At 43.5% G+C, this 16,739-nt stretch overlaps 1 protein-coding gene across 5 annotated transcripts in view; it reads left to right on the top strand.

Moving 5' to 3' along the window:
• Positions 1 to 16,739, top strand: part of NFATC1 (nuclear factor of activated T cells 1) — a 110,784-nt gene that overhangs the window by 46,817 nt on the left and 47,228 nt on the right. For all 5 annotated transcript variants that reach the window (XM_030970227.1, XM_030970212.1, XM_030970204.1 and 2 more), the window contains exons 5-6: positions 230 to 402; positions 2,340 to 2,480. In XM_030970227.1, the coding sequence (XP_030826087.1) occupies positions 230 to 402; positions 2,340 to 2,480 (314 nt within the window). The remainder of the gene's footprint in view (positions 1 to 229; positions 403 to 2,339; positions 2,481 to 16,739) is intronic.

The following is a 16,739-nucleotide window of genomic DNA, read 5'->3' as shown; positions in this document are numbered from 1 at the left end:
ATTTGTGTTCTTTACAGCAGCCACTACCTGCTGCTACCAATAGCCCCAGCTCAACCTCTTGGGAGTGCAAGTACTAAACAAAGTCTGCTGCGCTCAGCCTGGTCATTGGACTGTGCCTGATGCAGTATTTTAAGAAAAGCATGCAGGAGAGAGATAAGATATGCATGCTCGTGTCTTCCTGAAGTCTTCTTGAAGTGAATTGAATTGCCCTGTGTTTCCTTTTGGATAGCATCGACTGTGCCGGGATATTAAAGCTCCGAAACTCTGACATCGAGCTGCGCAAGGGAGAGACGGACATTGGTCGTAAGAACACGCGTGTGCGTCTGGTCTTCAGGGTTCACATCCCACAGGCCAATGGCAGGACCCTCTCCTTGCAAGTAGCCTCCAACCCCATTGAGTGCTGTAAGTAGCAACAAACATCCTCCTCTTGCTGGATATTATCAGAAAATCTTTTAATCAATAAGGTTGAAAAAGATGTCTAAGATCACTGTTAACTCAGCACTGCCATGTCCACACACCTTTTGAACAGTTTTTAACTTTTCTGCCCCATGTGCATTCTGTCCACACCAACATGCTCTACATTGGTTTTGCTTTACCTGTCTAGTTAGTGAACTTAAATCTGCTTTCCAAAAGTACATGGTTTTACACTGAGAACAGAATATCTGTGTCTTAGGAAAAAATGTGTAGCTTTGTGCATTGAGTGTTGTAGAAAAACACACACAAGTAAAGAACATTTAAACTAATAGTAGACCTGGGAGGGACAGGGTCTTTGGTTTTGGTGACTTCTTATCATAAAGGTAACTGCTGTAGAAGTTTCGGAAAACATCTCTCATGTCCTGTTCACTCTGTTTCCCCATCATAAAGCAAAAAATCAGGAAACAAAACCCCAGCCCCTTTGATAAGGAGCTAGCAATATCCTAGAACTGACACACTGGCCTGCAGCTTCAGAAAACCTCCAGAAGCCAGGTTTCTGCACTGGGGTCTCTTTAAAGGAACAGCCTGTATTTTATCAGATACACTGGGACACCCTTCAAAGATACCTATATAATTTTTGCTCTCTAAGCCTCATCAGCCTCCCCCAGACAAAACAAAATGTAGCTGCTTTGTGTAGCTTTAATAGTTCAGCATAAGTGGTGGAAGCTGAATTTCAGTCTAACTCCCAATACTACTTTTATTGGCTGGATGGACTGAAACAATTTTTTAAGATTTTGTTGAATTCCATTCACAAAGTGGATCTTTTTGATGCTGACAGAGTAAGGGGGGACACCTGACATCTGGCAGGTATGCGAGGGGTGGGCTCTGGCAGAGGGGGGAATGGGGAGGAAGGCCTGACCATTCCTAGCTCCATTCATGCTGGAGGACAAAGCAAAAAATGGGAGTCATGCTTTCATCCTGCAGTTGTTTATTAGAGCTTTTCAGTTGCTACACAGCAAGATAAGGCACAGTTTGAATCTATCCTGAACTGGTCTGTGCAAAAGTGCCAAGCTCAAGGAACCACTAAATGTGAAGCTGGTTGGATTTGTGTCAGGGTACTGCTGCCGCTTTGAGTGTTGCATAATGAGCAAAAGCATGGCACATGCCTGCTGAAAGAAGTGTAAAACAGGAGAAAAAATAAGTTCTAGTGATATTTCCAGCACAGATTGTGGAATAAGTTGGTGCCAAAAACTTCATACATTTCTTAGTGCATGTGATACCAGAAGGATCCATATAATCTGGATAAAATGTCGCGTTGTCCCTTGAAGCAGCACTCTCTTCACGTCCCACAGCTGAGGGGGGATAAAATTTGTGCCACAAGAATACCAGATTCAGTTTACATGATCCTGTGTGCTTGGGCCCTAAGGTTCATTTGGAAATATTCTTTCTAAAGTGTGAGCTGCTGCTGGATCACAAGGGCCGTGTCTGCTGCCGCTGCTAGAAGACAGTTTGCAGAATTGACAGTAGGGTATATGTTGACTGAAACAAATTTTGGACATGTGTGATTACCTTGTCATGTGTGCCATGTAAACACACAGCATGTAGAGTGAGAGAAAATTATTTAAAAGAAATGAATTTCCATTAAAATACACTTTCTGATATAGTACATATCAAGCTGAGTTTTAAAACACTTGTTCTTTGTGAGTCTTTTGAATCTGTACTGCTGTTTAACACTATTGTTTACAATCAAAGCACTTGAAAATGAACCATGTTTCCTGTAAACCTTGTGACCTTTCTTTGTTTCTGTATCAAACTCAGCTTATCTTATGAAGGTAAGCATGAAGTTCCTTACTAATGCAGTATTTACTTTTTTGTGTGTTCGTGGTTGCCTTTTGTTTTTTTTAATCTTCTTTATAACTCTCCAGCTCAGAGATCTGCCCAAGAACTGCCTCTGGTGGAGAAGCAAAGTACCGACAGTTTTCCTGTTACTGGAGGGAAAAAAATGGTACTGACTGGTCATAACTTTTTGCAAGACTCCAAAGTCATCTTTGTGGAGAAAGCACCAGGTATGTCTTTTCAATCTAGACTCCAATCTGCTTTCCCCCCCACAGTGTTTGTGTCAAATGATGAAAGCACAAATATGGTAATGACATTTTCTTCTGCACATAATATGTTTTCCATGTCACTGGGCAAAGCTGTGGAAAGGATCTGAGCCGTGCCTAATGCTGAGGTTTCACACTGTGACAACTGTAGTTACAGGTAGACAATAGAGACATTGAAAGTCAACCTTTGGCATTTGTTTATTGTAGCAAATCATGAGTTTAGCAGGCAGGACCTGTGAGAGGGGTTGGAAATCTCTGGTGCCACGTCCCCCTAAAGCCTGCAGTACAGTGCATCTTCTTAAACATTTGTGTAATTTGTGCTGCTGCAGGTGTGTGTGCACCTGTGTCTCCTGTGGCATTTACAAGGTGCTGGCTGAGGAGGACTTGGAGCACACGCATTCATTTGAAGGACAGGTTTACCTTGAGGACTGGGGGAAGGACTGAACACAACTTCCCCTCGCCGAGCACTGCTCCTGCAGTGCTGTGGTGGTGGGACTGGTTCTCCTGGAGAAGAGTCGCAGGCCAGGCTGAAACAGCGAAAATGGCATGGAGTGGGAGCTGGGGCTGGGGCAGGATGTGCCTGCAGGAGCGGTGGATCACAGAGTGACAGTGCCTAATGGGTGTGAATGCCCCCCACAGGAATAAGCGGTGGCAGTGGAGCTGGGAGTCAAAGTCAGCCCTGAAACGAGACTGCTAAGGATAGTTCTGAGTCTTGTTTTGGAAAGGGTTTCCCTGGCGCTGGCACAAGCTATGAATTCCTCAGCTGCCGGCTGAGCCCCCCACCCCCACGACGAACTTAAAACAATCTTGGGCACTCCTCAGGCCGCTGCACCAGCTTTGACACTGCGCCTGTTTAACCCTTTATGCCCACGAGGTTCCCACGCTGCTCTCCTGCCCGCGGCCCCTATAGCACCACAGGAACTTGGGCCATGGGTCCGGATGGGAGGGAGAGCAGGGGAGGCTCTGGAGGCAAAGACACCCAAGTCTTCAGTCTTAGCAAGCTCAGGACAAAAGCAGAAGACTCCCCTGAAATTCCCCAAAAGAATCTGAGTTCATGAAGTTTAAGTTGCCAAAAGTGTCCGGGCAGAGATAATGCTTTGGGTTTTTGGGGAGGGCCAGTTGGCACATGTCTCTGAACCCCAAGCACTGCAGCACACACAGTGGGGATGTGGCTGTGACATCAGCAGAAACATCCTTTTTATTTCATAAGAAAGTGTAAAAAAAATAGGAAAAATGTGATATTGCAATTGAAAAAAAACTGAATTCTGTTCTCTGTGTTCTCCCCACGGGAGAAGAAAGTTAATGTCTACTTTACTTTAAACTTCCTTTGCTGCACAGAACTGGGTTAGTGTGACATGTCAGGAGTCCTTGATCTGTCTCATTACAAGAAGGAAACCACATTAAAGGGTGCATTCCTTAATACTTATTTCCTTTCCTCTTCTCTTTTTGAGTTGGAAAATTTTAAGTATAGCTTTTCGAAGGATTGTGATTGTGTTGCTGTTTGCTGTGTGTGTTACCACAGCGTGGATCTGAACACTGTTTCCCTACTCCTATATTCCTATACTACATTAGGTACACTAAAAGCAGGATATTCACTGTATAGCTTTCAATTACAGAATTTAAGGTTCTGCCTTTCTTTAGTAGTCTCACTGTGCATTTTTTGCAGTTGCAGGGCAGTACAGCCTGCAGGGGCTGAGCCCTTAGAGTCAAGAGTGTAGTATCTCCAGGAGCTGCAATAATTGTGTCAGTAGAAATGACACACAAAAAGCAAAGCTGCAGGCTAATCTGGGCTGAGCAATTTTTAAGGCTTCCATGGTTTGTGTGCTATGCTGCCTCACACAGCTCAATGCATCAGAAGCAAACAAGAGCAATGTATCATTACCTTAGTGGCAGACTGCTCTGGCTGGATTTTTGAACAGTCACTGTATTTAATGTCAAATGAACAAGCATTAGCAGCCTTCACTTTTGTAAATCAGCATGGGGTGTTTCTTTCCCTTTCAGCTCTTGAACATCAGTGAAAGTAGGTCAAGAGAAGGAACACCAGCATAGTTTCTCTTAGAGCACTGGTTATGAACCTCTGTGATTAGCTGGAGACATTCATTAGTTTTGCTGCTGTTACCACTTTTGTTTTTGAATTTAGAATGTTAATCACGTTCCTAGTAGGTAGCAGCCAAACACAGCTATTACAGAGTAATAGATCAAAGTAATAGATCCTTGTGCTCATAAAGAGAATGTATCTTTTGTATAAAATTTAAATATTGTACTGTGTCAACTTATGTCTTCAGTCCTTACTCAGGCAGAGTCCCCAAGCTGGGAGGCAGTCTCCTGGAGCTTGTCTAGTTCCTCCTAGTCTGCATACTTAATTGGATAACGAAAGGAGTTTGAGAACACTTTTTGTTTGCCTTTTTTTTTCCCCAGCTTTCCCCAAGTCTGCTGAGTGAATTGTGGTCTGCTGAATGTTTTTCCAAGCATGAGTCCCAAGCTTTCAGTCTTCAGGGCTAGCCCTCAGCTGTTGTAGTCTCTGGAGGAATGGCATTATCCTGGCTTCCTTTGGTGGGGGAGTCAGTCTGAGCAGTGACTCATACGAGAGGGAATCCCTGAAGAATGATCAAATCAATCTTTCTGCCGGGGCAGCAGTGGCTTCCTGCTTTTAGCTTAACCCCTTGCAAGCTGCTGTTCAGCCAAGTGTATGAAACAGAGCAAAACAAACTTTGCAGCCCTGCGACTGTGTCTCACACAGGGAAAATGAGGTATCCAGGGGGTGAAGTCATGGCACATTGAAAGGACCACAGGAGAACCACTGTGAGGACCTTCTCTGGAAGGACAACCCCTCATGGTGGAGTCAGGCAGAAGGCGCCCCTTTGAATAAATAGTGACTGTTCAGAAGTGCACTAAAATTTGCTCAAGATTCCACAGTACCATAAAAAAGTTCTTACATGTTGATCTGAGGCTTTATTTTGCCAGATTTTGGGCAATATTCTGTTGCTTGCACATCAGACCATATTTTCCAGTGATGAGCAATGGTATAAAATGTCAAAGAAACCTAGTAGTACTGAAAATCTGAATGTTAAATGTACTTCGAGAGGTTCAATTCAATTCAAATTCTGAATTCTTTTAAATTCAGAACTTCCTTAGACTGGAGGAGTCCCACAATGACTTTGATGCTTAAAAATTACACTAGTAATTTTTTTTTAATCTCCTTTCACTTTCTGTCTCTGTAGTCATATGTTTCTCTTCCTGAGGTTCAAAAGTGTCTTGTGCATGTCATAGTTGTTGAGTGCCATGTGGAGGGTGGCCAACACCCATCTGTTTGTCACCAGAAGAATCAGTACTTTGTAAAATATTGAAAATATTGCAACTCCTTACTGGCCAGGTCGCTTGATGTCTATAGGCTGGGGGTTGCTGTGGCAGTAAGGTGTGCATTTTAGTTACAAAAGTAGGTGAAATTAAATTGGTGTTTGTCAACTATGGCAGGAAGTGTTCTAAGAGTGAAAATGTTTCCTGTTAACATGTGCATCTGCATGGATCATGATCTGGAATTATAACAAAAGACTGATTTAGTTACTTGAAATTTTAAAACTTTTTATTTCATTTGTAGATTATAAATGTACCAAGCAACAAAAGTCTTGAGAGGTTCAGAAAAAGCAGAGATGCTTGAAGAGTGTGTTTTAGGGATTGCATATCTATCAGCAACCTTTTTTTGATAACTCTTTCGGCAAACACTCTTTTCAAAGCTATTTTTTTAAAGGTAATAAGTTATTAAACACAAAGCAGCACAAAACCCTAACTAACCAAAACGACCAGATGCTGGCTCTCAGTATATCAGATTATGATCAGTGATCTATAAAACTGTTCACTGCACTGAAACAATCCCGGTTTTCATCCCTCTGTCCACAAAAGGTATCTTGTAACTGATGAAAGAAAGCTCAGTGATGAGACACAAACCCAGTATCCCAAGGGATAATGCACAGGATAATTATGGGTACGTTATGGTAAATTATGGATTATAGTTCCTGGCATGCTGTAGAATATTTTGGGATAAAAAGAGTGTTTTGGGGGTTAGAAAAAGTCTCATATTTAGATCTGAAATAGTTAATCTACCCTGAAAATCCCTCCTTGCTCAAAAATCGCTCCTCGCTCCTATAGCTTTTAACACTGGAACTAGCTCAAGTATTTCCAGACTTCACAGATTTGGCAAAGTCTAGACATACCTAAAAGATCAGGTTAAACTGACAAAATCTTTATAATCAATTTGTGACCTATGGGCAGAAATGGTCATTGGATGTATTATTATTATTAATTATCATAGGGTTGAGTTGCCACTAGTTAAGTCAGAGCTCCAAACCCATTTCTTTTGTTTTGTGCTTAGTGACGAGAACTCAGGGCAAAGGTTGTAAAGAGTGAAAAGGCAGAAATGTAACACCCAACTTCACTATGGGATTAGTTTCTCAAATAACACTGACTTTGGTACTTTGACTCTGGGATGTTAATGTTGAGGGCCATTTTGTCCTGGTCAAAGGCCATGTTTAATCTTCCCTGTAACAAATGCCCCTCCCTGAAGACACATCACTCTCTTTGATGGACATTTGTAGTGTTCATATTATCTCTAAGTAACTCCAGACTTAGAGACTTCAGTGGTTTTGAACAACTTGTTAATTACTCAGACTTCAGCAATAATCCTGGCACCTACACAGTTCTGTAACCTAATTGCATAATATCCTCAGCTATTGCACCCAAAGTCTTTGACACTCAAAGTTCCTGAAAGATGGTAAAATAAATAATGTGTAAACAACATTTCTTCCAGGGATTTTTCTTTTTGAATATTCTCAAACAATTAGGAAGCTTTTCAGATTTAGTTATTGCTTGAAATTCTTCATTCTGCTGTTGTTTTTATTTTATTAAATGGATTTTTCTGTCAAAACTGTTCCTCCTCCTTGCTGAGCAGGTTTTGCTCTTAGAACATGAAGGTGTTGATGTGCAGTAGTTATAACTAGAGCAGATGAAAGATAACTGGGTGAAATCACTAATACAATTTTTTAAAATATAGTTATGCCAAAGGAAATCATAACTTTCTGTGAGTATTTCAGATGGGAAAACGTAACAGTTTGCCTTCTGTTTGATGTGTGGTCAAGCTCAGTCAGCTGAATTTTTACACAAGAAAAATGTGATACAGAAAAGAAGGAAGCTGGATGAATGTAACTGTCCACTCTAGCACTTCACAGGTTTTTTGTTCCTCTCAAATTTCTCTGTCTCTGGCAAAAACTAGAATCAATCAATTGCTGCCTTAAGGTACAATTGTCAGTTTTAGAAATTCAGTTCTGTTTCCCACATGTGTGAGCAGGATTTACCTTGTGATGTGGCAGGTAATTCAAACACAGTCCTTTAGCTTCAGCAAAACTTACAAAAAGTTCTGGAAAGTGATATGTTGACAAGATATTTGAGTGGCATGTGAATGGAACGGATGTGTTGAGGAAGCATGTGGGCTTTTTGGTTTGACTCAGATACACTGTGGAGCTCAGGGTTTGGAGTCTGTTTTGACGTGATGTGATGGTATGGTGAGATGGGTGACCTGAGTCTTGGCAGAGCTTCACGTGGTAAAAGATCTCACATTCTCAGAGATCTTTCCATTGCTCTTTCCATTGCCAGTAGCAGTTTGGGGGGCAACTGGCCAAAAAGGGGTCATGTTTCACACCAGTAATCATACTGTAGCTCACGTAATAAATAAGCAAGTGGCAAAACTCTCCTTCCCCCTCTAGTCAGATAGGCAGATACTACTTAATTTTGTCTTTATCTGTCTGTTTATCCAAGTTCAGGACACATGTTCCAGTTGGCAGTGTGCAATTGCATGCTGACTCATGCGCAGTGAGGTTAGAAATTTGGGAAACTAGATAAACTGGAAACTTCAAAGGCATACAAGTTGGGAGCATGGAGTTCATGTGAAGGTCACTTGAACCTAGATCCTAGAGATGTATTGATAGCTGAAGGGGTTTCTGGCCGCTGCCCAGAAACAGACATCCTTAGGCAAATTGTGTCATCAGATGATGGAGTCATTTGATGGTGGAACCCTTTCACGCGCACAGAGGAGTAGTGATGCAGCTTGTAGGAAATGTCAGCACGTTTCAGTTTTTCCTGGCTGTTTAGTCTAGGGAATGGTGAAGACAGAGTGGGACAGCAGCCATACACATGAGATGGTGTCAGCAGCAGCAAGTCTCATCCAGGGTGTTGCTCTCACTGTGAAGAATGAGATCAATCAATCACAGATACTTACTGTGGACAACAAAGAAATAAGGAATAACCACATGGTCTCAAAAGTCACTTGTCAGAGTAATCCTGTAAATTTTTTATTATTATAGAAAATGTGGCTGAATGCTTCAAGTTCATTCTTTCATGTCTTCCAGACTAAGTGGCTTCAAGCAGCTGTATCTGTGCAATCAAAGCTCTAAGCTTTGTCGCTGAACTTTTACAACTAGCACAAGATTTCACATAGTTTTTACTGTTACTGTTCCAGTAGGACTGTCTGTCCAAACACACAGGAATTCACAGCCCTTACAAGAAATCTGAGAGTCTAATGAAGTGAACAGTGCCTGAAGACAGTGGAGGAAAGAAGTATGGTAGATTGACCTTAGCTGACTGCCAGGTGCCCACCAAATGTGTCTCTCACTCCTCCTCCTTAACAGGACTGGGGGGAGAAAATAAGGTGAAAAATCTCATGGGTCAAAGTAGAGACAGGGAGATGGCATATCAGTTACTGTCACAGGCAAAATGGGTTCCACTTGGGGGAAGCAAGTTATTGTCAATTAAAAATAGAGTAGGATGGTGAAAAACAAAGGTAAAACTGAAAACCACCTTTACCCCTGCCTCACTTCCCAAGCTCCACTACACTCCTTCATTCCTGACTTCTGTGTCTTTTCCCTGAGTGGCACAGAGGATCAGGGAATGGAGGCTTTGGTCAGTCCATAACAGCTCCTCTTTACCATTGCTTCCTTCCCGTTCTGTTCCCTTGCTCTGATGTGGGGTCCTCCCATGGAAGACAGTCCTTCATGTACTGCTTCAGCATGAGTTTTCTCCACGAGGTTCTGTCCTTCAGGAAGAGCCTGCTTCAGCCCTGCAGCCATCGTTCCTGTGAGAAAACTTGCTTCTGCCTGGGCTCCCCTTCATGGGCTGCAGCTCCTGCCAGGAGCGTGGGCTCTGACTGGCTGCATGTGGATCTCTGCTCTCACGTGGTTGTCTCCATGGGCTGTGGGAGCACAGCTGCCTCACCATGGTCTTCCCCACAGGCTGCAGGAGAATCTCTGTTCTGACTACTGGAGCACCTTCTCCCCCTGCTTCACTGTTGAGGGGTGTGCAGGGGTGTTCCTCTCACTTATTCTCACTCCTGTCTCACAGCTGCTGCAGGTTTTTTTCCCTTCTTAAGTATGTTGGCAGGGAGGTTCCACCAGCTTTGTTGATGGGCTCAGGTTTGGCCAGCTCAGGGTCCGTCTTGGAGCCATCAGGAACTGATTCTGTCAGACATGGGGGCAGCTTCTGGAATCTTCTCCACCCCTGCAGCACAGCCACTAGCCAGACCTTGCTACATAAACCAATACAAGGGGATGCCTTCAAAGTTGTTTGTTTTTGGAGGGAATGCCTACCTCTTTTGGAAAATGCCAACTTGTCTCTTTTTGCTTTCCTGACATCATTAAGAATTGGTTTGTGTCTCAGATGGGTAGCACAGGAAATTTGGAGAGAGCTGAGGGAAGAGGAGCATGTTCCTTTTAGGTCTGCTAAGGAAGTAAGATTACACCTTCAATGTGGAAGAAAATACAATGACATTTAAGACAGGAATAGAGAGATAGATTGTTTCCAAAGTGTGCCTTGTTGCTGGGATGCTGATGTCAAGGCAGAAAACCAAAGGATAGCAGGAGGGACCTCTAAGATTGAGCCTGACCTTCTTGGACAAGAGAAACAAGAAAAGGGACATGAGGGGGACAATGAGATGGAAAAAAAATGCTCTTCAAAAGTATCTGCCAAAAGTCACAAGGAGTTGTCATAACGAGAAGTTTCTGGAAGTTGAAAAGTTGCGGTCATACAGTTGAAGTGTTTGTATCTCAAAAAATAATGAAGAAGGAAGATTTAAAAGCACTTGGATCAAATTTACATTTTAAGATGAGAAATAACTAGAAGTGGCTATAGTACAGGTGGTGTTGTTGGCATCCAGCACAGAAGTAGAGGAAAATAATTGTTCATGGAAGAAAAATTTGGAACTTGATTTAAACTGGCTGTGAGGCTCGTTGCTCCAATAGTCTGAGAAAATATGAGACAGATTAGACAGAAGAAGATGGACCAGGAATATTTTACTCAGTTTCAGCTGCAGAGTCACAGGTTCAGCCTACTAGAGTTTCCCAGAGGAAAGTAAAATTCTGAAGACAAGGAGATGACGTGAATGTAATCAAAACCAGAGTGAAGTGCTGTCATGACTGCTGGTGGGTGGCTGTGCTGGGTGTGCTTTGCTTGACCTGCCTGCTCCAGAGAGATTTTTCAGGGATGTCAAGCTGCAGTTTTACTTGGAAGTTGTGTGTCTTAGACCTGGAATTACTTAAAGTTATTAAATAAAACCCTCAGACCAACGATAATTTGAATAGGGGGAGGTGCCAGAGAGCACAAATTGCACAACCAGCTTCCATTCTGCTGAAAATAGTATCTGGCAGGTCTTTCCAATGGTTTTGGCTCAAAACAAACCTCGATCTGTCAGTTGTCAGCACTTTGCCTCCTTTTAATTACCTGGACTAAAATTACAGTTCATTTGCAAACACTGAAACTCAGAATAATTGCGTCTGTTAGACAGACTGTGGTAAAAGGCAGCTAAAAAGGCCTCACCATTCAGGCAAAGTGAGTCCCTCAGCTCTTGGCTTGCCCAGCTGAGCAACCAGAGAGGAAGCGCGTGCCTGGCACTGACTCCAAAGTACAGTAAGATCCATTTTGTGCTGGATTTTGACACCTGCTCGCTGCATGACATTGGTATTGTTAATTCAAGGTAAGGAAGGGAGAAAAAGTAACTCAAGAGTATCGTATTGACGGCAAACTGACCTAAGTCTACATGGCACTCAGCTCAATACTGCAAAAATGTATAGCTGAAGGAGCGGACAAAATACATATGCTGCAAAAATGCTTATGAGAAGACACCAAAAAATACAGCACCTCTGATGTGGAAACAAAAATAGGTCAGTAATGCCCTGCCGCACGTGGACAGAGGCATGCCAGAAGGCATGCCAGGGATGGGGAGCAAAGCTGTGGGGAAGTCTCTGTAGTAGCACAGTCGGCTGTGAGGAGGGCAGAAGAACATCTGGGGGACTTCCTAGCATGGAAGAGGGAAATAAAGTAAATGAAAATCAGACCAGCTGTGTGGTCTCATAGCAAAAGTGGTGTAAGAGCAAAGAATAGAGATGAGGGTGGCTGGAGAGGCAATCAGGGACAACGTGCTGGGCAGTAGGCAGGCCATGGCACCAACTGGAGCTGCCCCAGGAAGTAGAGCTGCTCTGAAGGTGGCTCTGGGACTAGGAGGCATCTCTCTACTTGCAGGTCCCTAAGAAGCTGAGATCTCAGGAGAGCAGAGTGCCATTGAGGAGATCAAAAGAAGGGTCCTGGCCACTTGCAATTCAGATACTTGCTTTCTACTAGCACAGACTGTATTTCTGAATGTTTCATTGCTCTCTTGCCCCATCTTCCCTGTACATCCCGTGTCAGACTGCTTGGCTGGTGTTGGTTCCTCCTTAGTGCCTGACCCTTGTAAATGTCTTTAAGATGTACACCAGTGCATCGGGATAGGTATAGAATCCCACCCACTTGGTGGGATACCCTTCCCTTGCTGTTGTCCAGCTGGGGAAACATTGTTTGCAGCAATACAGCTGTAGGACCAGCTGAGAAAACTGCTTGTGGTATCCTCAAATAGAGCAGGCTGCTGCCCCTGCAAAATCTGGCAGCAGTACACCCATGCCAACCCATAAGTGCCAGCTGGTGAGGCGGTGCCAGTGGGTCACACCCAGGACTGCCCTGGGCAGTGCTGTCCTCCAAGCAACAGAGCTTGCTCCTTGCCTCTTTCGTTGCCAGTCCAACTTGCCCTTCCCCCGGAAGCTGATGGCATCTCTGCAGAGAACTGGATAACTCTTAAGTTTGAATGATGAGACTTTGCCATAGTCTTCATCCTCTTCTTTGCACAGAAACCCATCCATTCCTTCTGAACGTCTTCACAGATCAGTCCTCTCAGTGTCATGAGGGCGCTCACCTGGGGAGAAGGATAGCAGTGCAAGTTGAAAGCTTTCAAGTTCTCAGTTCCTCAGGGATTTAAATATGCATTGTTAGAGCCAAATAAGAGGGCAGACAGCCTTTGCAGAGCACCTCAAAGTGACTCTGCATTACATCTGTGCCCTGCCTGTTGTGGACATGTTAAAGTAATCTAGCCTATAACATAGGAATTATTGTTCAGGGTAATCTCACAATGCAGCAATCAAGTAGTGGGTTCCTTTGGGAGGGTAGGGCTTGTTTCACCATTTTGCTTGGAATATATGAATTTAAATACAGATTTACAGTGCAGCCAGTGCAGTCAACTGTGTTGAAGCACAGACTGGAAGAATATAAAATGTACCCTGTGTATAGGCAGTGAAATCCTAGATAATGTCTGTTCTTCTCATATCTCAAATAAACACAGGTCCACTAAAGAATATAGACTGTTTTAATCTCCTGTAGCAGAGTGGAATCACTTAAATATACCTATATGTTCCCATTATGCCCATCTCATAGCGGCAAGATTTAAGTGGTTGCCAGATGTTATACCCTCCTGAGTTTCCAAGCTTAGGGTTTTTTGCATTTGTATATTCTTCTCCCTTTCTGCAGTCCATCATTTTGGAAAGTTATGCTGGTGGTTTGATTGTTTTGAGCTTGCAAAACCCTGACACTATGGTTGCAGTTCCCTGAGACACAAAGGTAAATCCAGCCCTAGAAACCCCAGGGGATGTCTCTGGATGGGCAGTGATGTGGGGAAGATGCTACAAAAATGTCTTTGGAAAGTCTTTACAGCTCTTTGTGTTGCTCTTCCATGAGGAAAATTTGTATGCCATGGTCTACAAGGCTCTATGGGTGAATAACTGAATCTGCTAGATTTACACAACTACTTTTCAGCCCTGCTTCTCTGTTAAAACAGACCTTTACAGTGCCTTTTTATGTGGAAATCTTGTAGCTGGGTGTGGTGGGGAAGCCGCTTGGTGACTCATACTGCAGGGAATTCCCTGATGAATTAGAGTATTTTTACTTCTGGACTTGTGTGCAGTTTCCTTCAACGCTGGAGCGAGCGGCCGATAAGAGCAGGCTACAAAGGCCCATTCACCGTTCAGCTACCCTGTGTTAAAACAGGGTGTCTATGCCTTGCAGAGCTGAAAATCCACCCCCATAACATGTGGGTTCACAGCATTTTCGTCATTTACAATCCCAGGTGCTTCGAGTTTCACAGCGACGAAGAAAACAAGGCAGAAGCGGATGGTGGTGAAGCACACACGGAGCAGGGATGGCTATAAATAACAGGGATGGGTCTGTAAATGTCAGGCTTCCTGACCAACCTGGTGTCTTAGCTGGCAGTAGTGCTGATGGCCACCTGTCAGCACAACCTTCAGCCTGTGCAGGACGGGTGAGAGCAGCTTCTCCTTCCCCCAGCACTGCTGCTGTCTCTTTGGAGGAGGAGGGATTTGAGGGTGATTCATCTAGCCCGTGCGTGGTTCCCCCTTGAAGCCTTGGCTCTGTCGGGTTAATGGCTGTTGCTGCTGGTAGTGAGGGAGCAGGGCACTCCACCAGGGACTCTGCAGGGCTTCTGCCCTGCCGTTCCGTGCATGGATGTTTTGGGTTTATTTCCATTTGGTAAAAAAGCCCCTCACAAAACGTAAGACACCAATATAATACCTTGACCCAACTTTTTAGCTATATAAAGAACTGTCTTTCTCTTCAAAATATTGCACTATAAATCTTAAAAACGCCAAAACAAAGCCAGGCATTTGGTTTGGAGAAGACACTTCTTATTACTTCGTAAAAGTAAATAGTGAAATGAAAGGGAATGAAATAAGACCTTTGGAAAAGACGTTTTCTCCCTTCTCCTTCGTGCCTCCTCCTCTCCTTCCTCTCCTGACTCCATCGCCCCCCCTCTCTGTATAACAACTGCCCATTTGGGTACGGTAATTCCAGAGAGCAAACTTTAACGGGAATGCCTGAAATGTGTCTGCTTCAGCTTTGTGTTATGTCTGTAATTTGAATTATTTGCATTTTGGAAAGGTATAAATTGCTCTGGTGTACTTGGATTGGCTGGCGGCCAGGAGGGAGTTGCCTCGGGCCCAGACCAGGCGTGTTGCTGCAGATGTGGCAGGTGTACAATGGAAACTTTTGTGGGCGAGCAGCCCTCACTCCTCCAGCACACGCTGACAGGAGGCGGCATCCCGCCTGCTCGCCAGGCTCCCCGGCAGATGGGCACTGGGGCAAAACCATTTTCTCCGGCATAGATGGACTATCTTGAGACTTAGGGCTCCCACAAACCATTCCAAAGCCGTTATTCCTTTTTTTTTTCTTTTTTTCTTTTTTTAATTTCAGCTGAACTGTTTAAACCTGCAAAACATGTTTACTGTAAAAGGTTGACGTAGTGGTCTAAGGTTTCCCTCCTGGAGCTGGTCCCAGTCCGTGGGCGTTGAGATTTCCCTCTTGGTTCACCAGACGTAATATGAGGAATTGTCTTCCTTTCTTTCTTTTTCTTTTTTTTTTTTTTGGTCTCTTGCTTCATAACAACTTTTGCTCCCTGTGTTTTTTTTTAAATGAAATGTCACTAGCTGTTAATGAGTTGTCTATTCCCTACTTCTTCCTTCTCTTCCCTTTCCCCTCAGTTGCCAATGGTCTGAACAGTCCCAAGGGAATTTCTTGGAGCAAAACCCATATTGTTCTTCCCAGCTTCCAAAGACAAGCCACGGCTCTGGATTTTTTATTTTTCTAATAGTTTAGATTACAGCATCTAAAATACTTCTGAACAAACTCCTTTTGTCATCATAAAAATTTTAAAAATGCATAAAGGCAGTGCTGCATGAAATAATTGAAAGAATAGCTGGAGATGGAGTCATTTTGAATTTTCCTGAAGTATCGGCAGGAAATAAAAACCAGAAACCTGAATCAGATCATTCATCTTGCAAAGCACAAATTAAACATAGCAAAAAACCTGAATTTCTGGTAATCCATTTACAAAGGCAAATTGAACACATGTTAACTACTAGTCTGGACGTCTGTAGGTTTTTAAAAAAAACAGCCCAGCAAACCCCTTCCCAAGCAGAAGTTCCTACACTTCGCAAAATGTGTGATAGTGTCAGCATTGTGTTGCTTTTATATCTGATTGGATTAATTAGGGGCAGGGAGGGAGTGCTACAGAGGCTGGAGATAAAGGAGGCTGCTCCCAGACAGGGATGTGTCCTGGCTTGCCGAATTTTGGTCAGGATTTTCTACTGACAGCCCAGGGGAAGCATCTGTTGGATAAATTGTGAAGTGATCTCCAGTCCTCTCAAGAAGCCTACTTCAATTCTGGCACTCTCCAAAGGCATCATTAAAGAGTCTCAAGCACAGTCTGGCTCCTCCTTCTCTCTCTGCAGCTGAACGTGGCAGTACCAATTAAAGGGATTCCTCTTCCAGCATCACAAGTTAAAATGTAGGAAGAAACTGAGGGTAGATCTGCTGATTGTTTTTCTATGGGAAGACCTGCCAAATTCACTGTGGTATTTGTGCTACAGCCTTCATGTTGTACTTCTTTCCATACATTTAAGAGAAAGGGGTTTTCGATATTAAAACAGTCGCCAGGGATAGTCCCTCAGCAGCATTCCTTTCACAGTAGGACAGCTGTACACAAAAATATTATTTACAGACATTTGTAATAAATCAGGCAGTTCTAAATGTGTCACCTTCATCCTGGCCATGAAAGTGAAAAGAGAAAGTGCCATTCACTCTTTTACCTTTCAGAGGGCTGTTTTTCTAAGGCAAGCCCCACATCCATGTGATGAAGTTCAAAATAACTATTATTTGCATTTGCATGTCCCAGTGCTGCAATAAGTGTACAAAAGAGATTACATAAGTCTCCGTTTTCCCTTCATTTTGGTAACATCTGACAATGGTGGGACTCATGAAGCTGCATGTGTCTCCACTGTCCAGCTTATCCAGCAGTCTGCTTTTGGCCTTTCA

Source organism: Camarhynchus parvulus, chromosome 2 (genome assembly GCF_901933205.1).
Source record: "Camarhynchus parvulus chromosome 2, STF_HiC, whole genome shotgun sequence".
NCBI lineage: Eukaryota > Metazoa > Chordata > Aves > Passeriformes > Thraupidae > Camarhynchus > Camarhynchus parvulus.
Note: the sequence above shows the minus strand (reverse complement) of the source record. Positions and strands in the feature narration are given on the sequence as shown.